General features: G+C 38.9%; 2 protein-coding genes across 3 annotated transcripts in view; one reads left to right on the top strand and one right to left on the bottom strand.

The window, feature by feature from the left end:
* The first annotated feature begins 1,295 nt into the window (after nt 1-1,295).
* LOC107085358 (NAD(P) transhydrogenase, mitochondrial-like) lies at nt 1,296-21,000 on the top strand. The gene is made up of 21 exons (XM_015375640.1): nt 1,296-1,425; nt 2,118-2,347; nt 2,446-2,645; nt 4,611-4,698; nt 4,783-4,871; nt 4,969-5,156; nt 6,874-7,007; nt 7,117-7,308; nt 7,806-7,956; nt 9,010-9,171; nt 9,252-9,362; nt 9,462-9,607; nt 11,830-12,025; nt 12,472-12,705; nt 14,526-14,686; nt 14,851-15,030; nt 15,115-15,274; nt 18,558-18,639; nt 19,874-19,992; nt 20,336-20,451; nt 20,542-21,000. Exons 1-21 carry the CDS (start codon nt 1,296-1,298, stop codon nt 20,686-20,688), a joined length of 3,216 nt encoding a protein of 1,071 aa, XP_015231126.1. The 3' UTR covers nt 20,689-21,000.
* A 2,845-nt stretch (nt 21,001-23,845) lies between these two features.
* dtwd1 (DTW domain containing 1) overlaps nt 23,846-26,516 on the bottom strand; it is a 47,028-nt gene continuing 44,357 nt past the window's right edge. For both annotated transcript variants that reach the window (XM_015375644.1, XM_015375643.1), the window contains exons 4-5: nt 24,394-24,676; nt 23,846-24,240 (exon numbers count right to left, since the gene is read on the bottom strand). In XM_015375644.1, coding sequence (XP_015231130.1) covers nt 24,011-24,240; nt 24,394-24,676 — 513 coding nt within the window. In that variant the 3' untranslated portion in view covers nt 23,846-24,010. The remainder of the gene's footprint in view (nt 24,241-24,393; nt 24,677-26,516) is intronic.

Genomic DNA, 26,516 nt, shown 5'->3' with positions numbered 1-26,516 from the left:
TAGGGCATAGGACTTGGAATCCTGTGGTTGTGAGTTGAAATCCACCCCCACAGACTGTCACTCTGGGTCCCTGAGCAAGACCCTGAATCCGTATAGATGCTGCAGTTTAATGACACTCTGGTAAAAGTATGTGCCCCTAAAACTACTTAATGTATAAAAGTATAAAGTAACCTTTAAAAAAAAAACAGCCAGCAGCAACTATGTGAATTGAAAGCTCAATTTTACGACTAAATTCTTTGAGATAAGGCCAAGGATGAGGGAGGACTTGTTGGTCTTTGTCTCCATCTCCTGATACGCTCTCGCCTGTGTCCGACCTTTCAGACATTTTAACATCTTTTTCTGAATCCGACATTGTAGCATGGCATAGACAATTTACGTTTGCAGTTTGAAGAACACCTGCTTGCTTCTGATGATTTCCTTTAGCTTACCAATGAGTGTTTGCTTTATATGACTTATCCAATTACACTAGTTTTCACTAGATGTGGATATCGGCAATGATCTGCATTGGATGGCGCACATGTCTTGGCGCACAATTGCAGCCCACTGCTCCCCAAAGGGGATGGGTTAAATGCAGATAGTTAATTTCTCCATTGTGAGATCAATAAAGTTCAATTTATGTATTCATTATTATTATTTATAGGTGAAAAACACAACAAAATAAAACAAGGAGTTCTTGCACAACAAGTGTGGTCTTGTGACATGTTTGGCTTGTTATAAATATATCTAAAGAGAACAGCAGTGATAGAAGGTCATCAGGAGATAGTATGTGTCCTCCAAGTAAAGCTGCCATTCAGAAAGACAAGACCCATTCACAAGATATAAAGAAATCTTTTATGAAAATCTGTGGATATCAACCCAGCCTTCATTTTCTAACTGCAAGAAGCCATGTGACAGTTTAACTGACAATTTGCATTAACGAGGAAAACCTTTGTCAGAAAATTTGTTTGTTATTAACTAATATAGATTTTGAATGGAGCAGTGCATTCTGCTGATTAATTTCTATAAACCATCTGAGCCTTACATCTCTGTGTCGTCACATTTCCAGAACTGGAATGTAATATGTAATCAACGTTGGGGCCTGGCAGAGAGAGAGAGAGGGAGCTGTGTCCTGCAGAGCTGAAATGTCACTCTGCTGTCTGTAGGCCTGCAACACAGACAGCCCGAGTGTGTGACTGAGGGAATCAGGACCTTCTGGAGGGAATCAAAATGTGCTCTGCTATCTGACAGCAGATGAAGAAACGGTCTTAAAGCAGCATATCTATCTGCTTGTTTAATTTAGAGGGAGTCTTGGAGCCATGTCGACTCTCCTGCGCTGCATCTCCAGCTCCTGCCTTGTTTTGTCCCAAAGAAGGGTTCATCAGAAAATACTTGGAAGGAGGCATTTCAGAACTTTTCCTGCATTATGGGACCAACAGGCTTCCAGAGGTAGGAGCCGTGCTGCTCAAAAACAATCTGTCTTGATTTAGATTTACTCCATTTCCAGGTTTAAGGTTTTAGAGCTCAATGTCACCTTTCATTTGGACTAAAGGAGGGGAAATGAATCGGTTTATCTGAAAAGGCTTTCAGAAGGTGAGTTAAGATGTTCCCAAAATAGGAAAAGACACTGTGAAGTAGGCCGTTGTTTCACTCACTGAAGTGCAGGCGCTGCTAACATGTAGGTCAGCTAAAGGTGACATGTTAGATCCTCACTGTTTCCTGGAAGGTTTTCTGAACAGATGCAAGTTTGTGCAGAGGCTTTACTGTGGAGGCACCACAGAGTGTTTGTGTTAGTTTTAGGTTTTATTGATGGCTTTAAAAAAAGGAAATTCTGAGTGTCTCTGTGGGAATGAAGGCCTCCCTGTGAGCATGGTGGATCAGAGCCAATCACCTGCTACTTATGTCACCATGGTGGCGAGGTCACCAAGCCATGTATGGACAAAGAAATGTGCAACATGATAGTTTTTCCCAGCCACACAATGTCAGCTGTAGACTCATGCTCTCTAAAATCAGTGCAGGCAAAACATGTAACATTTAATTCACAACTTTAAAGGTTCATCTGATTTTTATGGTTTGTGTTCCCCCTCAGAAACCTTGAATGAAAAGCTGTTCTTACTGCTATTTATTGTGTGTTTGTTTAGGTGTGCCCTACAAAGATTTAGTGGTTGGTGTTCCTAAGGAAACATTGCAGAATGAACGCCGCGTGGCATTATCACCTGCCGGGGTTCAGGCTCTGGTCAAACAGGGCTTCAACGTCCAGGTGGAAAGTGGAGCTGGAGATGAAGCTAAGTTTTCCGACCAGCAGTACAAGGAAGCAGGAGCCACCATCACTGACGTCAAAGGGGCTCTCGGCTCGGATTTGGTCCTCAAGGTTTCACACATCCCTTTTATTGCTCTCTGCATTGTCTTTTAGCGATCTGTAATGCTCCAATTTACACTGCAACTTAATTTTTTTTATTTCTTTTTCAGGTTCGTGCTCCCAGTTTAAGTGAAGCCGATCTCCTAAAGCCCAAGTCCACCTTGGTGAGCTTCATTTATCCGGCACAGAATCCGGACTTGATGAGGAAGCTGTCAGAGAGGCAGAGCACTGTGCTGGCCATGGACCAGGTGCCCAGAGTTACCATCGCACAGGGATACGATGCACTCAGCTCCATGGCCAACATTGCCGGGTAAAGCAACATGTAGACAAACAGGCAAAGATATATCCATATCAGCTGCTGGTGATGGTAGACTTGACTGCAGCTTTTGAGACTGTTGACCACTCTGTCCTTATCAGTCACCTCAGTGATGTCGGTCTGCGGGGGACTGTGCTGCAGTGGTTTCAGTCATATTTGACTTATAGGAGCTTCAGGGTCATGTTGAATTACTCCATTGTCCCTCTGACCCCTGGTGTGCCCCAAGCTCTGTACTCGGTCCGCTGTTTTAACTGTAATTGCAGCCATTCAGTGTTATAATTTTAAAACCCAACTTTAATTTTTACGAGGATGATCTACAGGTCTACCTACCCATCTTGCCAAACAGCTCAGTGGCATTTCAATCCATTCACAATGCCCTGGCTGACCTCAAGGAATGGCTCTCACAGAACTTTTTAAGTCTTAAAGAGAGTAAAAGCGCATTCTATTTGGACCCAAATTCATAGACTCTGTTTGGTCTGTGAGTTCTTGCTCCTTTTTCTCAAATAGTGGTGAGAAATTTTTTAGAATAGTGGTGAGAAATTAAGTTCGACAACCACTTGAAATTTGACAAACAGGTTGACACTGTTGAGATGAGTTTTTTCTAGCTCCGTCTTTTGGTCAGAGTTAAACCAGAATGACTTTGAGATGGCTATGCATTCTTTTATTAGATCTCACAAAGACTATAGCAATGCACTTAATGTGGCTGTCAACCGGTGTACTTTAAACCAGCTCCAATTGATGCAAAACTCTGCTGCTCGTCTGTTCACTAACCATCGCTGGCGCTTGCTACACTGGCTCCCAGTACATGCCAGGGTTAATTTTAAATTCTTAATATTTCTTTTTTAAATCAATTCATTGACTTGCACCTTATTTATGTGAATTGCTTGTTGCTCATCAGCACAGCAGAGCTTTGCAGCCTGCAGGACAACACCCGCTGGAGGTCCCGCGGACCAACAGTAAGCATTGGGGTTATCGTTCTTTTTCAGTAGCTGGCTCTGGAACCCTCTGTCTCTTGTGTTAGGAGCCATCACTGACCTGTCACTGCTTAAAGTTGGGTTGAAAACGTACTTAGTTTCAACACAATAAATAAAAAAATATATACATTTCACATGTGCACTCAGCAGTCAAAAATACGGGTTGAAAATGTTTTTATTGCACTTATGGAAAGCACTTTGGTTCAGCAGGTGTTGTTGTAAAGCGCTATATAAATAAAGATTGATTGATATAATGAGTTATTGTTGACTGAGAGGTTTAAGGCTCAGTAGTGGGTAAAACATCATTGGCTTCTGAAACACACGTTTATGATCTATATAAAGATGTACATCCATCCATTTTCCATCACGCTTTATCCCATTTGGGGTCGCGAGGGGTGCTGGTGCCTATCTCCAGCTGTCAATGGGGGAGAGCTACACCCTGGACAGGTCACCAGTCCATCGCAGGGCAATACAGAGACAAACAACCATTCATACACACTCGCACCTAAGGACAATTTAGAGTAGCCAATTAACCTAACAGTCATGTTTTTGGACTGTGGGAGGAAGCCAGAGTACCCAGAGAGAATCCACGCATGCAAAGGGAGAACATGCAAACTCCATGCAGAGTTTGGGTGTCAAACCCAGAACATTCTTGCTGCAAGGCAGCAATGCTACCCGCTGAGCAGCCCCTAAAGATGTACAATAGTAAATAAAAACTTTTTTTTTTTTTTTTTTTTTTTTACATAAATCAAGCCTAAAATAAAAACAAATTACCTATTTCCAGATTTCTAGAAGTTGGTTTGGTGGTTATTTATCGCATTCTAATTCTGCGGCTTTAGTCTGCAAATATTTTCACTATCGGCTTAAATGTTATGTCTTATTTTATTATATTAATCAATGGTTTTGAACTGATACTTTCTGTGATATGTAAAATATGAGGCCTTCTTTTGTTACAGTAAATGTTGCCTTGTCTTTTATTTTACAGATACAAGGCTGTGGTTCTTGCTGCCAACCACTTTGGCCGGTTCTTCACTGGTCAAATCACAGCTGCTGGAAAAGTTCCTCCAGCGAAGGTATTCTGCAGCCAAGCATGTCTGAAATACGAGACTTCTGCTGTCTTATGGCCTTTTCTTCTTAAACGTTTCCGCTGTACACAGGTCCTGGTTATCGGAGGTGGAGTGGCTGGTTTAGCAGCAGCCGGGGCAGCCAAGTCAATGGGAGCCATAGTGAGAGGTTTTGACACCAGGTATGTGATGAAAGGGAAGGGACACGTTGGGTTTCAGTCTGCAGACTATGTGTTGATGGCTGAGGGTTTTGACGATAAGATGACTGTTTCCTGTCAGGCCGGCAGCGCTTGAACAGTTCAAGTCCTTTGGGGCAGAGCCTTTGGAAGTAGACATCAAAGAGTCTGGAGAAGGGGTCGGAGGTTACGCCAAGGAGATGTCAAAGGAGTTCATCGAGGCTGAGATGGCTCTGTTTGCCAGGCAATGTAAAGACGTTGACATTGTCATCAGCACTGCCCTGATCCCAGGTCAGCAACAATAAAATCTTCTACCATTTTTGTCTTATCTTTGGGTGCTTAAAGGTAGGATTAATGCCAAATAACAGTCTCTTTCAGAGAAATTATTAGAAAAGATTCCTTCCTATTTTTCCTTATAACTACCACCCAAACTCATTATGTGCTATTTTTTTATTCACTCTGAGCAACAGTGCTCCCGCTGTTTTGTATTATTCATGTCAGAAAGAAGAAAAACATCTTAGCATAATGCTGCCTCCACTATGTTTGATTGTAGAGAGGGTGAGGCCGTATGGCAAAACTAGTATGAACCTCATTGACTTACATTTGGTCTGATTTGGATCATGCACAGCTTTACAGGACTTCTAATAGTTTTTGTCAAAAAATGGCATCCTTTTTCTCACAATAACATTTTTTTTTTTTTGCAAAATAGGAAAATTTGGAAATTTTTCTGGACTATATTTAATTGCCAGATTGCAAGAAAAATGAGAGAAAACACAAATCCAGGGTACGTTTTTTTTTTTTTTTAAACCACAGATAATTTTTTTTTCCAGTTAATAATAATGATAGCACTCTGTATTGATCAGTTAAATAAAGTCTAGTGTTACTTTTTAGTTTTTATTGCAGTTTACCAGGAAATGCTCCAAAGAAGCTCAATTAAAGTCAATAATGAAGCAAATTACTGTAGTCAAGAAGCAAGATGTTTTGCACTAACAAACATCAAATACAAGAAATTACCTACAAGAAGCTAAGATTGATAAAGTACCACACAGATCTGTCAAACCAGATCTCATTTTTTATTTTTAAATGGCTTATAACCAGCCAGTGTTTTGTTTTGAGTGCACATTTTAAAGTTCATCAATTCTCCTGGTGATTTTTGGAAGACTCTCAAAGTCTGTTGTTGGATTTCACCTTCCTTCTAACAATTTCCTATCCAGACCTGATTATAACAGCATGCTATGCAGCTGCTGCCAAGAAATGAAGAAAATTGATTGCCAAAGAAAAACTACCTATAGCATGTGAACCACATGAAAACAAAAAAATCAGCAATCTTGATTCATGGCCTTAGGGTTAGCCTGTCTTTATTGCTTATCTTTTTAAATATTTAATGTGTCAAACATCCTTCTTCTTTGGTTCTGCTTAAAAAAAGGGAAACCAACTGTGTTTTTGTGCTACAAGGCTGCTGGTAACACATTGACTACAGGTCCAATTTCAAAGCCGTTTAGAAGATCAAACTGTGTTCAGCTGTAGAGAACCCAGATCCATCCATCGAGTGTAGGGAGCTTTTAATGCCAACGTGAATTTGTATTTGATGTAAATGATATAGTGCATTTTTTTGCTCTTTAGGGTCACTCACCTCTTATATTGTTCATACATTTAAGACTGGCATCCTCTTTTATTGCAGTGGGTAAATCAACCAGGCATAGAAAACTGTTATTTCACATTTATGGATCTTATGGTCTAAAAAATGCAATAAGCATGCTATTGTGAATGTGTGATTACCTGTTATCAATATTAGGTATTTTGAAAGTTGGTGGGCCTTTATTCAGATTACTTGTTTCAATTGGCTTAAAAGTAAAAACACACTAGACAGTACTGCTGACATGTAAGAGTACCGCCAAAAGAGTTGGATTTAAATAAAGTTTAGTGTAGTTTATTTCTCTATTTTAAGGCTACTGCACCCTAAGATGAACCTAATGCAGATCACTTTTCTGTCCATGCTTTCATGCAGGAAAAAAGGCCCCTGTTTTAATTAAGAGGGAATTTGTAGAGTCAATGAAGGACGGCTCTGTGGTGGTGGACCTGGCTGCAGAAACTGGAGGAAACATCGAGACTACCAAACCAGGAGAGCTGTACGTCTACAAGGTTAGTTTTCTGACTCCATCTTAAAATAAAATGATGCTAAAGAGGATTTCAGTCACTTCACCTCTAAGGAAAATTTACTCCTCAGAATAACATTTTCTCCTCCAACCAGGGAGTGACTCACATTGGTTACACCGACCTTCCCAGCCGCATGCCCACACAGGCCAGCACTCTGTATTCAAACAATGTCCTGAAGCTGCTGAAGGCCATCAGCCCAGACAAGGACTACTTCCATTACGAGCACTCAGACGAATTTGACTATGGAACGATTGGCCATGTCATCCGCGGGACTCTTGTGATGAAGGTTGGTTTTGATTTGCTGGGAACGTTTCCTGCTGGCATCTCTCTCCCCCTCTCAGCATGGGATATCACATCTTGTCAAGCTAAGCTCCAGCACCAAAGCTGGACCAAAAACCCAGTTCCAGCTGGACAAGGCTCAAACTGGATTCAGACAAGAATGTTATAATTATTTCAAAACATGCTTTTCCAGGAAATTTGGTTAGAACACATTGTTATTGGCAGTGAAATCAAGCAAGCTCAGTAGGACGTATCAGCTTACCGCTGGTTAAACCGAGCATGAGCTGAGCCACTCTTAAGTGACTCTATCTTCAAAACCACAGCTAACTGGTTGATTGCTGTTTGTTTAGCATAATCTCATGTGGAGGCCTCCCAGCATCCACTCCAGATGTTTTCAAAAATGAAAATCACACAAATATTGAAAACTCCATCTAACATATAAACTTCACAGACAGTTGACTAGCGCTCACTCTGGTTTTTTTTGTGTTTATTCTGCCTGAACAGGATGGTCACAACATGTTCCCGTCACCCCTGCCTAAAACGACCCCGCCAGCACCCGTGAAAAAGAAAACCGTTGCAGAGTTGGAGGCTGAAAAGGCTGCAGTAGTTTCTCCTTTTAACCGCACCTTGACCTCTGCAGGGGTCTACACTGCAGGTCAGGCATCATGTACAGATTAGCTGCTGTGGAGTTCTTAGCTCCTTTTTATTGTGAGGCACAGATTGTTAATAAAAGTATAGTGGAGGATGTTCTTTTTCCAGGTGGATCATCAAAATAAGTGGTCCTCCTAATTGTCAATCATTCTGGTGATATGTTTACAAAAGGCTGCCCTATGAGGCTTGTCCCCATTTTCACTTACCGGTGGTGAATCTGATATAGTGGAAAAATTGCAAATCTTCTTTTGCAAAGTCAGCTTGTATGAGCGATGCAAACGGCAACTTTTAAACACAGCATGCACAAGGTGAAATGGGCTCGTACACGCTCTCGCACACGTTTATTAGGTGTTCTCTCTCGGGAGTGGTTACAGGTTTGGCCATGTGTGTTTTTTTGTTTTTTTTTTTAAGTGGAGAGGGTGTCTCTTCACACAAATTCTCAAAAATCCTCCACTATACCTTTAAATCAAGCCACCAATTCCTTTATTTTCCATAGATGTTTCATTGGTACACTTTAGGAGTATGCTGTTAAAAAAAGTTAAGAAAATGCATGCATTGGGTGTGTTCTAGGTGACAATCTTTAGGGTTACAAATCTAAGCTCCTATTTAAATGACTGTTTATGGTTGTTCTTTTTTTTTTTTTTTTTTCTCACCCAGAATTAACATTATTGCATACATTGTAAACATATTGCCTTGTAGCAAAAATGCTCCAAAATCTATAAAAGAAGGAAAACAATCTTCTATATTTATTTAATCTTATCTTATTGACTGTCTTTTCTTCCTTTTTAAATTATTATATAGTCAGGTTTGCATTTATTTCATAAAGATATTTAACAAAATTTCATCTGAAATCCAGAGATGAACATCAAAGAATGATTGATAATCCACAACCTAGTAGCTCAGTACCATGTTCATCTGTTTTTAAATGTGTAAATCTATTAACAGAGAGAAAAAAAAAAAAAAAACTACTCTGCTTTGATAGATTCATACTGTAAAACAATGCATTGATGTTCTTAGAATGATCATAAATCTGCTCTGATGTTTTTCTTTATAACAGCCGCGTCCACCTGTCTGGCTCTGGGCATCATCTCCCCCAATGCAGCTTTCACTCAGATGGTCACAACGTTCGGTTTGGCTGGGATAGTGGGATACCACACTGTGTGGGGGGTGACCCCCGCCCTGCACTCTCCTCTCATGTCTGTCACCAATGCTATCTCAGGTCAGGGGGTTCAGAGCTCGGTCTGGTGCTTTAGGGGTCTCTTTGTTCGTATTATTCAACCTTTCTGTTCTTTCTCTCAGGTCTGACTGCAGTAGGAGGTCTGGTGCTGATGGGTGGAGGTCTCACACCCTCAAGCCTGCCTGAGAGCCTCGCTCTGGCTGCTGCATTCGTTTCCTCAATCAACATTGCTGGTCTGACTGTCATCATGAGCAAAACAGTAGAGAGCATGATTTATTACCCGCTTAGCTAAACACAGACTACTGTTTCTTGTTTCTGCTCTTCATATGCAGGTGGCTTCCTTATCACCCAGAGAATGCTTGACATGTTCAAACGTCCCACTGATCCTCCTGAATACAATTACCTATATTTGCTGCCTGGGGGTGCATTTGTTGGAGGGTACGGAGCATCAGTGGCTGCTGGATACAGCATAGAGCAGGTGATGGGTCATTTATCAAGTTTCCCAATAGAAATAAATCCAGAAGCTGTCAGATCCATGCGGTAACAACACAGCATCACATTACAACAACTGTGTTTGTTTTGGTTGCCATTCAAGATGATTTATTTTCTACTTAGAGGTTTTTTATGGTTAAAGTTACATACTGCATGTTGATAATCATGATCCAATTCATCTTAAAGCAGCAATGAAAATAATAGCAAAGAAAGAAATAATATACTTAGAATATAAAAGCTGTTTAAGACGGAGCAGGAGCATATATAAAAACATGTTTATTTTGTTTTGCTGCATAGTAGAGCAGTGAGTAGCACTGCTGCCTTGCAGCAAGAAGGTTCTGGGTTCGATTCCCAGCCCGGGGTCTTTCTGCATGGAGTTTGCAGGTTCTCCCTGAGCATGCGTGGGTTCTCTCCGGGTACTCCGGCTTCTTCCCACAGTCCAAAAACATCTCACTGAAGTTGCCACATTTATTCAGTCAAATTCAGTTTTTTAACCCTGCACCACTTCACTAGGAATATCTGCTTATGGCTTAAAAAAAAACAAAACAAAAAAAAAAACAAAAATCAAATGATGAATAAAAGTGGAAAGTCATTTTAGGCATTTTTGTGCATTTAGACTGATTCTAGAAATCATACAATGTGAGCAATCGGTGTGTGACCATATGCAGCAATGGACAGGAGGTCTGACAAGTCAGAGAGGGGGAAAAATGGATACTGATTTAGGAATGCTTTCTATGTTAAGGAATAGCACACAGTAATAGTGGGAGTAGCTCAATAGTGGCTTTATTAGAAAAGAAACATCAGGTGAACTTTGAAACAATTTTCCAAGTCCATTGAATGAATTACAGAACATGGATGGTCACAGTATCAAACTCAGCCAAAAGTTAAAGGGTCAGTGCCAAGTATAACATCCAAATAAGGAGAATAACACTTATTAGCAGTGTTAGCTCAATTTATACCCATCTCCAGGAATGTGTCACTGCTACGCAGAGGTAAAAATGAAAGACAACATAAAGTTAAAATCTGAATAAAGAAATAATAATAGAAAAACATGACATTGAGTAAAAGTATCAAAAATATTAGATGCTTATTAGAGACATTATAAAAAAAAGGCGCTTCACTTGACAAATTTTGATTAACAAGAAGATTCCTTCAAATAACCCTCTCTGGTCTAGCTACATGTTCCACATAAAAAAAAAGAGTAACTGTAAATTAGTATTTACTGCGATTACTATGAGTTATTTTAATAGAAAATCCCTTGAAGAGAATGTCTTGTTGCTGGCGTGATTTTCACCCTTTCTTCCTACTTTAAAATTTTTTTTTGTGTTTATAACATTGTGATCTTCTCTTTTTTTCATAGTTGTTTTAGTTCATTCTGCCACCTTTATTTACCAGTCCTTATTTTATTTCTGTTATCTGAGATCATTATCTTCCTGAAAAGTCATCCCTTGATTTTCTGTGTCCCTGTATATTTTTTCATCCACCTTTCTCAGTTATAGAAGTTCTAGTTTAAATTCTAGTGTTTTATTCAGCAGTATTGTGCAGAGAGGCTGCACTCAGTCCAGGTCTATTATTAGTATTTGTTTTATATGGAAATGGGCACCTGTTAATTCAAGGACTCTCAGTAAATAATTGTTGCTTCATGAACAACCATTGTAATCTTCCTTTTTCTCTCAGAAATCTTAGGATGAGGCTTTGCCTGGTTTGAAATAATGTTCTTTCCACTTATGAGTATGGAGATAAATGCACATGAAACAGATCATACATCTGTCTTTAAACAAGTGCCCGGCTTTTGCAACTTAAAAGTTTCAAATGTCAGTAGACAGTTTTTTGGGTTTGCCCACCATGAGGTGCTTCTTGTGATACTTTGCTAAATTATAAAACCTTTTTATTTGCCACCAGATAAAGACTAAAGCAGATAATATTATGCTTCAGAGTTAAAGGGAAGAAACTCATCCTAAATACTGACAGATTTCAATTCTGTTCTTGGCCTTCCACACTCTTTTTTGCTCTATTTTTCTTCCTTCTCTTTCAACATTAAGCTGTTGTTTCCTTATTGAATTATGTCAAATACCTTGTCAATTTTTGCTCCAATTATCATGAACATTTAGACTAATAGGAAAAATTGTGATGAGTCTGATTATTATTCCTCCTGTTATATAATCTGTGACTAGACCTTATCTTTTTCCTTTGCTTGAAATCCCTCAGATGATGTACCTGGGCTCAGGCTTGTGTTGCGTCGGTGCGCTGGCAGGCCTCTCCGCCCAGGGCACATCCCGTTTGGGGAACGCCCTGGGCATGATGGGTGTAGCAGGGGGGATTGCTGCCACGATCGGCGCCCTAAAGCCTACACCAGAGCTGCTGTCTCAGATGTCTTTAGCCATGGCCACTGGGGGAACCCTGGGTATGTAGGTTCACTTTAAAGTATCTTCTCTAGCACAGATTATTACGTTTAACAGTTCTACTAACCACAAAATTTTTCCAGACTAGAGCACAAAATATGTGCTTTAAATTAAACATTTTTACCTAGGAAAAAAGATTCAGCTGTGGGTATTTGTCCTCTGAAACACAAACGTTTATGTAGATAAGAAAAAAAAAAAAAAAAATCTGAAAAAATACAATAATAAATGATATACATGTGCATGCATCAGGGAAACGGCTTATCTTGTTAATTTATCAAAAAATGCAATTAGATAATCACTTTAAATGAAATGTAGCTAGCTTTGCAAAGCTGGCTTTGTTATAGAAGCAGGTGTTTAAAGAAATAATTTAGTAATGAAAAAGAGGTGATGGTTTTCATGCATTCATGTTTTAATTCTCCAATGGTGGAAAACCCCATCTTCACTGCAGGCCTCACCATCGCCAAGCGTATTGAAATCACAGATTTGCCACAGCTGGTGGCAGCCTTCCACAGCCTGGTGGGGCTTGCCGCTGTCCTCACCTGCATTGCTGAGTACATGATAGAGTTCCCTCACCTGGACACCCACCCAGCAGCAGGTGTTCTGAAGACCGTGGCCTATCTGGGCACCTACATTGGAGGCGTCACCTTCAGTGGATCTCTGGTGGCCTACGGAAAGCTTCAAGGTTTGAGCTGTTGAAAACATTTTCAGCTTCTGAAGGTTTCGAGTGCGTCTAGCTCCTGTGTGTATAGGAACTGAGAAAATGCAATACAGAGTTTTGCAAGGTTAAACTTCAATTTCCATATACGTATAAAAGAAACAGCAATAAACAATTAATATATTTTTTTGCCATGTTATAATGGTGATTTGTTAGCTAAGGAGCTATATATTGAGGGACTGATTTGCGTCTAAATAGCACTTTTGTTTTATTAAATATAGTAGTAATTTTGACAGATCAACACATTAAGTTCATAGAGTTTAAGGAAAATGAAAACAAGCTTTCAAAATGTATTATAAATGAAAGATTTTAAAGGGTTTTGTGCTGGTATCTACAGCCCCAATTGTCAATACTTTTAACAATAGAACATCCTTTTACTGCAGTTGAAGCTACAAAGCTTTGGAGATATCTTTCTACCAGCTTTTCATATCCAAAGACTGAATCCTTTTTGGAAATTCTTCTGTGCTTATTAACTGCCATTGTCACAGAAATTCAGAATGAATTCAGATTTTACACTACAATGCTGTTTGGACAGTATGCGGGAGCTAGAGTACTTACAGAAAAAAAATGGAAATGCAGGATAGACAACATGCAAACTTGCAGGAACGATTCTGTTTGTTTCCCTTTGACAGACGTTACTGTCCCTGCTGAAGAAACAAATACAACAATGCAGGCCTCTGCCAGCAGTTTAGCTTTTTCCTAGTTGGTTTTCTACCGCATGTTGGCTAAAAAGTAATTTGCACTCATTGACATCCTTACTCTTGTTGCTGTGTCCCTTTATATGGCTGGTGAAAAACTGCACATAGTGGAAAAACTATGCTCTCTCATAGGATCGTATCCGTAGAGGCTATTAGTTGCTCAGACCCTCAAACATTACTCATGGCCTATTGGCTGCTTTATGCTATTAATGCCACCCAGCTTGAAAGTTTAGGTGCACACATGTCTTGGTAGGTGTGTAGTTCTGTCAAATTCTTTCCATAGTAGAGAAGAGTGTGCTATGAGTAGAAACTGCTTGGGATTTATCATTTCATAACATAAACCTGCTTTAAATTACTTACTTTTCACCCTGATCTTTCTGCTCTGTTCCTTAGTCTTTATCATTATGGTTTGCAAACTTAAACTTCTCATCCAGATCACTCCTCAAGGCATTCGTTTTTGTTTTGATTTTTTTTTTTTTGGGGGGGGGGGGGGGGTATTAACGTAAAGATGTAGAATTCATTAGCAAGACTCATTCTCGAAGGGAGGATATTTTTCTTTGTGTTAATGCATTATTATTTAATCTTTTGCTATTTTCTGTCAAATCAAATCTTGATTTAAAAAAAGTTATTTGTTGCAAAGCTGAAAAAGCGTAAAAAACTATATACCTGATTACCTTTGCAAGACAGTGAAAACACAATGAGCTATACATCTGCTTGCTCTGTTTTATCTCCAGCGTGTGGTTAAAGCAGAAACTCTCTGTGAAATCCAGAACAGGACCAAGGCTTTCATTGTAGCATCAGCAGCCTTTCATTTAAAATGTTGTGCAACTGACGTGTGGGACCACATGAGAAACATTCTGGTAATGAACGATTTATTGGGCACGGGGCAGTGGCTGAAAGGCTGTGGTTGGGGGTTTGGTTGTTGTTGTCTTGTATCAAATTAGAGTCCTCTGCAGAGACATCTGGATCTCCAAGGGGGCACTTGAAGCTAATTAAGAGGAAATTAAACTTTCTGTTTTATGTTGTCGATTATCCCAAAAAAGTGTCAGTCATCGCTGGCTTTTTGAACCAAATGTTCTTTGCTTTTAGGCATCCTTGACTCTGCTCCCCTCCTGTTGCCTGGCCGACACATGTTGAACGCTGGTCTGATGGCAGCATCCATGGGAGGCATGGTGCCCTTTATGCTCAGCTCCAGCTATGGTACTGGGATGGGTTGTCTGATGGGAGTATCTGGGCTTTCAGCCATTATGGTGAGATTTCATACATTTTTAAGCAGCAAGCAGATCTGTTTATCTGAGAATGCAATAAAATCAGTCTGCACTAGATTAGATTTTTGTTTGCACCTTGTGTTGTTTAACAAAGTGAAGCATCAAATGTAGATGCCAAATATGGTTAAACTCTGTTTTTCTTACAGGGCGTGACGCTCACAGCAGCGATCGGTGGCGCAGACATGCCAGTGGTCATTACCGTGTTGAACAGCTACTCAGGATGGGCTCTTTGTGCTGAAGGCTTTTTACTGGAAAACAATCTCATGACTATTGTAGGGGCCCTGATCGGCTCCTCTGGTGCCATCCTCTCATACATCATGTGTGTGGTGAGTAAATGTGCTTGGTTTGTGCTGTTCACTTGAATCATAAAACTTGGACAATCTGAGATGAAGCACTCTCTTTTCTCCAAGGCTATGAACCGGTCGTTACCTAATGTGATCCTGGGAGGGTACGGCACCACATCCACGTTAGGTGGAAAGCCCATGGAGATAGTTGGAACCCATACCGAGGTCAATGTGGAACAAACTGTGGACATAATCAAAGAAGCTAACACAGTCATCATCACACCAGGTAGGTAGACTATAGGGTTTTTTGCTTTAGCATATTAACAGCTTTTATCAACAGATTTATCTAAACAGTTTAATTTGAGTGCTTGAAACTTCTACCTTGTTTTAAATATTAATCTGTTACTCTTGTCCCTCACTTGTGAAGCCCTTAATCAATAAATCTTTTTCATTTCACATCTAAAAGCCAATTTTCATTTTGAGTGTATTTCTCCAGTAAGGAAAAGGCACATGAGTAACATTTTATTTTTAGTTATATAACTTATTCCACAATTATTGACACCCATCCTGTTTATTTTCTCTGCTCTCTTATGATAAATAATAAAGCAACCAGTCTCCAATTAACAAGGTTGGATCAAACAGAGAAAGGGAGTTTTTGATCATTCCTCTATGCACAATCTGTGCTGAAAATCCTGGCTGCACTCATGGCCTTCTCTGTTCTGCTCACACACAGGTTTTCTACAGAATTTGATTTAGGAAATGAAGGCGGACATGCAAAAAGGTTAATTTGCCCTATGTTTTAGATTATTACCCTATTGAGAAATCCAATAACTACCCACCACAGGTTTACTGGAAAAAAAACCAATTGAAATTGCTTTACATTAATTATACAATATGATAGAAGGAAAATGGAAGCAGAATAAAAGTAAGTAAAGATAAAAGCAGGTACTAAAACACTAATGATACCTCAGTTAACAGTTTAAGGCAGCTCTGAACCTTCACTTAAAAGACCTCAGTGTTTCAGCACTTTCAAGGTTTCTGGAAGTTTGTTCCAGATCAGTGGACTAAGGGAACTGAATGCTGCTTCTCCATGTTTGGTTCTAGATCTGGGTGAACAGGGTAGACTTGAATTAGAAAACCTGAGTTGTCTGGGAGGTTGATACCCTGACAAGACATCTGTTATGTATTGAGGTGCTGATCTATTTTTAGACTAACAAAAGGATTTTTAAGTCTATTCTCTGAGCTACAGGGAACCAGTGCAAGGACTTTAGAACCAGGCTGATGTGCTCTACTTTCTTAGGTCTAGTGAGAACACAGGCAGCAAGAGTTTTGGATCAGCTGCAGCTGTCTGATGAACTTTTTAGGCAAACCTATGAAGACATTTTTGCAGTAATCAGTTCCTAGGCCCACAGCATCATGCATCCTCATTTTTATTTACCAGTGTGTAGGAAGATCATTTACATATATTCCTCCTTTGAATTTGAAAATCTCCGTCTTGATCACATTGTACCAAATTATTTATTTAGTCCATATCTATGTATCTTTTTAATTTGTGATTGTAGCACAGAAATTTCTTTTTTTACAGGCATGGTTCCCTAACAACAGTGGCTATTGGTTGCAGTCGCTCCTAACAGCAGTTCTCGAACATTAAACTTTAATCTTTAAATATTCCTACTGTGCATGATGACAAGAGTACCCTTGCTCCTAGTCCATCAAGTTAGGGTTAAGGCTAAGAAGTGTAATAATAGTGGGTAATTACATTTTTCTCACTTAAAAAGTGGATTCAAATAAAAAAAGTAAGGTTTGTTCTGCAGGTCTTTAGCAGGAGGGCCAGTAACTCTTGAGAGGACTGTATCTGTACTCTGTAAGCTGATTTCTAGATTCTGTTAACAGATTAGGATCTAAATCCTGCCAGGTAGAAGACCATATTTGAAATTTTGATCCAGTTGTTCAAAAATATATGCACTTCTACTAATAAAATATTTCCGTTATCAATGAACCTGCAAATGAAAAAACAATTTGTGTTCTAATTATAAAATTCTTGTAAGAAAGCCTTGAACATCAGACCATTTATGTAATTTTGAAAAAAAAATAGATGTACGCATACCGTTACACCAACGGACTAAGTAACAAATTGACATCCAACATGCTGCCAAACTTCAGACCAAGTCATTTAAACACCATCGTAGCGTGTAAGGTAAAAACAACATTTTGATAAAACTTTTTGGAAGAGTTCACAAGTATTGCATATCCCATTTGGGAGTGTTTCAGGTTTTTTTGTTTTTTTTTCTCCTTTTCGTTTTGATATTTTGATTAAAAATTGGTGCAAAACAGATGTGACCACATTGCAACATCCAAAGAAAGGACACTCCAAAAATAAAATAAAAAACAATAAAATAGACATAAAAAGAGAAGAGCTTTTGGGAAACGCCAAGCTCTAACTATAAACCCAGCCTCAGTTGATGGTCGGGGGGCACAGCTGCAGGGTGGGATGATATCAAGACTAAACAGATTGAATCCTGTTGAGTCACGCCACGCGATATCTTTTATTTGATCAAGTTTACCCGACAGAAGAAAAAATTTGTAAAATAGTTGCTCTACTAAAAGCAGCAATTATAAAAAAAAAAGTTAAACATATGAAAATGTCCAGAACTGTGTCTGCTGGGGATCAGTTCATTTGTGAGCAACAAAAAAAGAGATCAGGGACCACAAGGGGGAGTAGTTTACTTACCAATGAACTCCAAATTAATCTGTCAACCAACAGTGATAAATTATTGTAGAGATAATTACCAGACTGTGCTGCTTTTTTTTTTTTTTTTTTTTTTTTTTATAGCCAGATTTCTCTGACAAATGAGTTGTTTAGGAGCCCAGCCTAGAGCAACCATTCTGAAAACCATGAATACTTGTCTTGCTGTTATTACCAAATGGCCCCAGACCAATGCGAGGACAACTGTGTGGTCCAACACGCTGGTTTGATTACAGAAACAGGGGAAAGTCGAAGGAAATATTGAGTCCAGGCTCGAAACTTCTCCATGTGGCTGTCAACAACAAAGAAGGGCAGTGAGGAAACAGAAGGCTCCGGCTGTCTGGGGAAACACTGGTCAGGTCATGATAGCCTGCCTTCAGAAGAGCACAGAAAAAATAGAAAGAAAGCTCAATGAGGGGTAATACTGATCTCTGTCAGGGATCTGACCAATAGGGTTAAACAGGGGTAATGCAGACTCAGGCAAAACAGCTCTTCGCACGCAGGGGTCCCAGATGCATCGCAAATAAGATGAAATTTCTCAGAGAAATTCATCTCAAATGATTGAACTGTAGGGAATTGAATAAGAGGTAGATGCATGTGGGGGACGAGGACAAAGAGGAGGAGAGGATTAATAAAGAACAGATGATTGATGGTTTTGGATCATGGCTCTTCTATTCAACTATGAACAAAAGCTCTGATGTGCCTCGAATCCAAAAATGTTAATGTTTTGGATGATAGTCACACAGCTGGAGGAGGGGGGGTTCCAACATTCACTAAGGAGTCCTATTTACTGATTAATATTTTACCTTTTTCATCCCTTCAGGCTGGGGTCTGTGTGCAGCCAAAGCTCAGTACCCAATAGCAGATATGGTAAAAATGTTAAGAGAACAAGGCAAGACTGTCAGGTGAGTTCCTCTATTCCTCGGTTGAACACATGAACTCTTTCTCTGCTATCTCTCCCCCCAGTTTCTTTACTTTTTCCCAGGAGGTCGAAATTCAAAGTAGTGCATATCTCTCTACCTTAAGGGGGCATATCTTAAGGGGGGAGGACAGTTATGTATATATGTGGTACAGATATGTATTAATTCTTCTAAAAGAAGAACATCCACCTGGATATTCTTCTAAAGTCAAATATTTGTAGATGGACTTTTCCATCTGTTCACATTAAGACACTGAGTCAACTTTCCTTAAAAAAATAAACTTAATTTCAGTCAGATTGGATAAATACAGTGTCAGCAAATTTAAGTTTTCCTCAACATTTTTTACAGGGAGTTTGCTTTGTACTTTGACTAGGCCGTTTTAGCTCATTAATACATTTTGATCAGAGCAGCACAATAAAAAAAGATACTGAACACTGACAATATTGGATTTGATTACACCTCATTTTTTGGGCTCTTTTTTTATTTTCTGCTTTATCACAATGTGTCCCCTTCAAACTCAGGTAGCTTTTTCTATTGTCCACTAGAAATATATCGAATGTATAACTAGAGAGCACTGAAGCAAAGTCTATTCAGCAAAGGACACCTCATTGTAACGCAGGTTTTGGATGTATGACTTAAAACATCAAACCACAAGTTGTATCCAGTCTGTTGCGATTGCAGTTTTGCAAACATTAATAATGTGACGCTGCGTGCAATAAAAGCTATTGTCCATACAGGAGAATGGAAGAACAAAAGGCTAAAACTATTAAGTTTGTCATTAAGAATTTCCAAGTTTATCTTTACTTGGAAGCAAAATATAAATAAATGACGGATGCTTTGTGTGTATCTGAAGATTCTCAGTCATCCAGGTCATGGTCAATCTTGAAAAAGTTCAGTCTAGGCAGATATATTACTATGCACTTTGGGATGGATACCCTTTATCTGGTGCGGTTGTATGATAGAATTTCCAGGAAACTTGAAGACTACAGAACCCACTTGCCTTTCAACTTAAGATGCAGACACCACAAAATCATCTATTCCAGTTGCCTAGACTGAACTTCTTCCAGCGTGCCATGTGTGTTTGCACAATATGTGTGAATGTTTGTTTTTTAAAGCTTTCATCTAAAGGCACTCACTTAGAAAAGACTTTTTTTTTTTTTTTTACTCAGAGCACTAGTGTGGATCGATGTGAATAACGTTGGATCTTTGCCTCTGACAGGTTTGGCATCCACCCAGTGGCTGGTCGTATGCCTGGCCAACTGAACGTTCTCTTGGCTGAGGCTGGCGTTCCCTATGACGTGGTCCTGGAGATGGATGAGATCAATGACGACTTTCCAGGCAGAGTCTTTTTAAAAAAATAAATGAAGAAGACAGAATATAATATTTATTGAGACACGGTTATCACCTTGGCAGGACAGTATAGGATGAAATTACGATATCAGCCTTTTGTGTATTAAACATGTCCACATTTCCTTTGACACTCACAGCTGCTGCGTATGTAAGTGTGTGTGAAGATTCAGACATGCCATGTTTTTCGGACAACAGCTGGTGTTTTCTTAGCAACCAGCCTGCTGTCGAGGACACATGGTTCTTGTTTAGGAGGGAGCAGGATGGGCGCGATAGCTGAGCTTTAGGCGTAATCTATCTTGTAACTAAATGTGTAAATGTCTGTGACCCACAGAGACGGACCTTACGCTGGTCATTGGGGCCAATGACACGGTGAACTCTGCAGCGCAGGAAGATCCCAATTCTATAATTGCTGGCATGCCTGTCCTGGAGGTGTGGAAGTCCAAACAGGTTTGTTTAGGAATATCTGTTGAACATTGAAAAATCCACCTGGATATATAGTCTTGCTAAAAGAATTGACTTTATTTATGTTTCCTACAGGTTATAGTGATGAAGCGCACACTGGGAGTGGGTTATGCAGCAGTCGACAACCCCATTTTCTACAAACCCAACACATCAATGTTGCTGGGAGACGCCAAGAAAACCTGTGATGCACTGCAAGCCAAAATCAGAGAGGTCTACTACTAGTTACCTTATTCTTTTTTTTTTCAATACAAAAAAAAATCTTCAAGAAAGCTGTTTTCCAAGTAAATGATTTAAGGATCTGGATATTTTTGGAGATTTATTTAACATGCAAGAAAGGAAGCATAATTCATTCTTATTACCATTTCACTGTCACATTTAAAATGATGTAATCCAGTAAGCGCAAATGTCAACACCACTTTGTGTAAATATGAGATTGTGTTCTCATGTGTAGGTGCCAACAGTTCTTAGGTTTGTTTCAAACATGAGGAAAGTCATAAACTCACGGACAAAAGAGTTTTGAATTGTAAATAAAATATTCAAATGTTATGAAGTGTCTTTCTTTTAAGAGCACAAACAAAACTATCCACAGCACTGAAATACATATTTCTTAACTGCCGTTTGAGAAAACGTTTTTGTAGTCTGAAGTATAGTCTGAAGTTGATCTATCTCTTTTGTAGCTGTTAAAGGTAAATATGAACAGTAACTTACCTCCATTTAAATCTATTATATTGTTCATTTTATTGTTATTTTTCTTTTATTTAAATCATAGACTTAGACACAACTGTATTTATCCCTTAGGATTACTCCTTCAGGGAAATTCTGGTACCAGAAAGATTTAAAGCAAGATGCCATTAAAGATAAAAAAAAATATATAGTAAGAACATATAGTTAAGAAAAAGAAAAAAATTTTCCTGGAATATGTTTTCCTTATATATAAAAATATCTGCACAATAGAGAGCTACACAGTAATTGACTCAGATTATTGCACTTGCACTGCAGAGATGTACTGACCTTATAAGGAAAAAACTTACACATGCTACACAGTAATTGGCAGGTGTTATTACACAGTGAGAGAGAATATTGCAAGAGTGACAATGGGTAATGTTTTGCATAAGATGTCCAAGGAGGGGTTGCTGACCATTGTCCCTCTTCCTATCACCTCCTCCTTCCCCCAAGTGAGGAGTTTTACTGCTTGATGGCTTGAGGAACAAAGGAGTTCAGCAGTCTGTTGGTCCTACATTTGGTGAGGAGCAATCTCCCACTGATCGCGACTCCTCTGAGTGGTGAAGACTGCAGAGGGTGACTGGCATTGTCCATAATATCCAGCAGATTAAGTGTCCTTAATTCTAATTTATTTGAATTAATTTAAAATCTAGTTTTTCTAGTTTGGAAAGTGGTGTATTCTACACTTTAATACGAGTGACTTGATTTCAAACTTTACACTTTAAGCACTAACTCAAGGACTTAAATTTTTTTTGTTTTTTTGCTTGTAGGAAATTAGACATCCAGTAGAGAATTAAGAATGTAAAAGTAGTATAAACATAATTTATCTCATTCCTGTTTTTTAAAAGTAAAACTTAATTTATTTGCTGTTAAATGCAATAGAAAAGTATTTATGGAAATTACTGCAACAAATCCTGCCTTATGTTTAGCAGTGTTTTGAGTGCTTGGACAAATTTCTTTTAACATCAAGCTTTCAGGATCTTATCGCCATTACTCCATTCTTTTCCTTTCTTCAATTGTATTTATCAGATTCCACCGTTTATCTGTCCAGGTCCCTCTAAAGGACTTATCAGTTTTAGTCAGAAGAAAAAACTAAGAACATAAAAATTAGCCAGTCATGGATAATTTTGCTCTTAAATGTGAAAATTTCACAAACAGCCATCTTTGAGCTCTAGATTCTCACACATCACCTGCGGCAGCTCACAGATACAAAGTTGTTAAAGGTTAAACACATATAACCTTTATTTTACCGATGCAGATTGTATCGGTAGCAATACCGACCAATTCAGATTTGTCTTCTCTAGCTCAACAGCACGTAAAAATTTGAGACCAATTTGAAAATTACTGATAAAAAGAACTGTTATTTATGCATTAAAATCTTATGTTTCAAAATAACGCCTCATTCTAACTAAACTAAAAAAAAAGCCTTAAAACTTGCATGAAGTTGGGGAAGCATTTATAGATAAAACACAGCTTTTTATGATGCATTTAATGAATACCGGTATAAATTATTTCTAAGATTCATTACTTCCCAGTGATGGACTGAAACACTGAAGGGGAAACTGGCTGATACAAAATTGTTATAGATGATAATGAACAATATAAACAATGTTCAACGTTTTTATTAATTTTACCTCAAATATGTTGCTTCTTCCAACACAGCTTAAAATGTGAGAATTCAGTTTAGACCTTTCCCTGAAAATATAACCTAGTGTCTAACAGTTCGACATTGAGCTTGTGTTTAAAAAGATTTAAAGGTTTTCCTTCAAAACAGTGATATTTTATTCATTGTTTTGCTTGTCCGAGATGCGATTGCAGGGTTTCAAAGAAAGAAAGATTTCTCCTCTTTTTGGAACATTTCCTGGTCAACAGATATATATCAATCCTCTTTTAATCCCCAGTATGACAAACCATGATCAAATGCTTCTAATTCTCATTAACCACTGAGCTTTCTTACTCCAATCTTGAACCTTGTCCCAATAAACAGAGGGCTCATTCAACCACTACATTTTAATGTATTCAATCTCAGGAATAAACTAGAAAGTTTGAATGTAGATAAGGTGTAACTCCAATATTGGCTCTGCACTTTCTCCCCTGCAGCAGATTGCAGTAACACTAATTACAGTAAATGAGGGCCTGATTTGTATATGCATCCCCTGCTCCACTTTACCATCAGTCCCGAGCAAGACACCGATGTACCACAAAACTATTGCCTCAAACTTCTATCCCAGATGCTCAATGCACACCTGACATGATGGCCTGGATATGCAAACCAAAACACATCCCCAGCATAAAGCAGAGACCTGAAGACAAGTCTATAAATATTAAACTGTGAAAAAATAAATAAAAGACATTTCTGAACTAATAAATACCTGATGAACTCAAGTCGTTTCTCTTCTGAGCTTTAATCAAATCCCCTGCTTGCTTGCTGGTCAAGGTTTTGGACATTAGTAGCATAAAAGTGAAAGTTTTGATCACTTCAGTTTGTTTTTTTTTCAGTGAAAATTATCTTGACGGTCAGACCTTTAATGGTTAGATGGAGAAATCTTGCTGTTTGTCTCTTTGTCTCTGGTTTTACTTTTTGACAATCTTTGTTTTTCAGATCAACATGACTTCTTTAATATAATAACTCAAAAACTCACTCGATTTTGGAGCCTGTGTTTTATTGAATACTCCTGTGCACGTGAAGTTAGCTTTTCTTATGAAATAAAATGATAAAGTGATGAAAATAATATTACATAGACAAAGGCTTTTATACAAGTCTTCACTTGGGCTTCTCAATAAGTAGGAGCTTCGATTTCGTCTTTCCAAACATTTTTGATCAGCACTTTCCTTTTAAGGTTTTAGCTTTGTTGACCAGTGAGTGCAGGTAGGAGTAGAAAAAAAGAAGATTATCATATTCTCCAGTGTATTCCTGCAACAGGCAGTGCTGATGGAAGTCTTTGAGGAAATAATAAATAGCCTCAATAGTGGCAAGGTAAGTGTCTGGTTTTCCTTTCTGGGTCCTCCAGAAACAGGTTTTTCTCAGTTTTAGTTCCACCTGGAGTAGACCTAAAAAAAAAAAGAAAAAAAAAAAAGAGTAACATTAATGAACAAAAGACAGTACACAGAGATCATGTAAAAGCCAAATTACATGTTATCATACATTATGGACATTCCATGTCAGCGCACTTCCATAAAAACCTACAGAATTAGGCTTATTACCTTGGAGCCTTTCGTCTGTGCTGATTTTGTTGGTCTGATTCCATGTGCTGTCGATGAAGACCACCCTCTGTAAGGGGTAAACCTTTGAGTCGGATGTATTAGCTTCATCTGGGGTTTTTAACTGGTCACTGGCAACATCTGTGGAAGTTTGACCCTCAGTTTTTAGCCTCTTTACGCAGGGTTCATCAAAGGGGTCTTCAGACCTGTTTTTACTCCTATCGCGTAAACACTGGATCATGTCTTGAACTGAAACAGCCCCGGGGCCTGGAAACACCAGCACCACCTGCAAAAAAAACAAAACAGAGTTAAGTAGAATAACATTACCTCCATGTTGACATTACACAATCAAACAGGTTATTTCTGTAGTTCCTTAATTAACATACAGCTAAACCTGTGAAGAGAAAAAAAGAAAGATGAATGGGACTAAAGTGGAAAATTAGAAAGACAATCACCTTGCATTACAATGGCATTTCTGCTTCAGTTGTGCACTTTCTGCACCTTTGACGTGATTATTTCTAAATTAATCACACCACCAACCAATCAAATACTGGTCTTTTTCATCCAGTCATCCACCTTTTTAATGCATTGGATTAGTAAAAAAAACAAAACATACATTTCCATCTATCCAATGGCGGACTTCCTTCCTACTTAGTCATGAACAGCAATGCACCAGACTGTAAATAATATATATATCTCTCAAGGGTTGGCAACCCTCGGCTCTTTACCGCCCCCTTTGTGGCTCCTTTCGACTGTTTAAAAAATTTATGAACATTTAGTTTTTTGTTTGTTTACTTTAATATGGTGTGCAGAAGGTCAAAGAAACATTCATTATGTTTTCCAATGCTTTAAACATTTTTATAATAAATTAATTTACAATAAATGGAAACATTTCTTTCAACAAAAATTTGTTTCATGGCCATAGAGATCAGCGCGGTGCCAGGTAAACAAAGCAGCGGGGGTGTCTCAGACCATGTATCCCAAAGGGAAAGAAAAGAAGATAGCTGATGAGAACAGAGGATTCAAAGAAGAATGGACAGAGTCATTTGCTTTCATTATCAATGCGGAAGGATTGCCTGCAGTTTTTCTTTGTAATGAGAGGTTGTCAAAAATTAAAAAAGTAATTTGGACAGGCATTTTCAAGGTGAAAGCATGCTGTAAATTTAGCCGATCGCAAAGCTTGGAGTGAGGAAAAATTGTGATTGCAGAACTTCTGGATAAATTAGAGGAGAGCAATCTAGATTTAAGAGGTGGATTGCATATCCAAACTCCACCACTATTGCTGCTAGTTTTGGTACAAGAATGAAAAACTGTTCACAGATCCAACAGGTAGCGCTCCGATGCAGGTATTTGAATTTTCTTCAACACCCCCCCAGCACTGCTCTGATGGTTGTCAGTTACTGCTTGGTTTCTTGCGGCTCAACTCCTCCCAACAGAAACACGTCAATGCAATAAAACGTAACACGCGAGATGAAGGGTAGTGCAACGGCGCGGGGTGAATTCCACGCAGTGAGAGCGTTCACTGCTCCTCCCTCACCTCATGCTACTATGTGACATTTGTTAGATAAACATTTAATCATGAATGCGTATCATACCTGTAAGCTCAGTCATTTTTTGTGATGTCATACGCGTATATAACACTTTTACATATTTGCGGCTCCACACCAATGTTTCTTTGATCCAATATGGCTCTTTGAGCAGTTGGGTTGCTGACATATAGAGTGTTAATCTCTAATGATTATTGTGTCAATTGGAAGCCGCTGCCCCTGACCTAGCAACCTCAGCTAAACCTAGCCTCTTTTCTGACTACATTGAACTACAGCTGAAGAAGTAGACAAATAAAGGTAAATTTATACCTCTGACACATAGCCTCTGCAACCATAAAATCTGCCTATGTGCGCGACCACGCCCCCGCGCAGAGGCTTTGCAACTGTTGTAGTGCACCTCAAAAAATTCCTGACTACACGTAGGATGGTTACAAACCCGCGCAGACCTCAAGTGGAAGTGCGCAGACAAAAAGCAGCTGTGATTGGTCCTTGGTATGCCTTTCCGGCTGTCTGTGTGGTTGTCCTTCTCGATTCTCTTTAAAAGGAAACCACTTTGCGTCCCTAGAAATTCTAGAACGA

The sequence above is a fragment of the Cyprinodon variegatus genome, unplaced genomic scaffold (assembly GCF_000732505.1).
Source record: "Cyprinodon variegatus isolate N-32 unplaced genomic scaffold, C_variegatus-1.0 Scaffold122, whole genome shotgun sequence".
NCBI classification, from domain to species: Eukaryota; Metazoa; Chordata; class Actinopteri; order Cyprinodontiformes; family Cyprinodontidae; genus Cyprinodon; species Cyprinodon variegatus.
Note: the sequence above shows the minus strand (reverse complement) of the source record. Positions and strands in the feature narration are given on the sequence as shown.

Coding starts and splice junctions, on each gene's coding strand:
- LOC107085358 (XM_015375640.1), top strand. CDS start 1,296: ATGTCGACTCTCCTGCGCTGCATCTCCAGCTCCTGCCTTGTTTTGTCC. Junction 2,348..2,445: donor GCTCGGATTTGGTCCTCAAG/GTTTCACACATC, acceptor TTTCTTTTTCAG/GTTCGTGCTCCCAGTTTAAG. Junction 7,309..7,805: donor GCGGGACTCTTGTGATGAAG/GTTGGTTTTGAT, acceptor CTGCCTGAACAG/GATGGTCACAACATGTTCCC.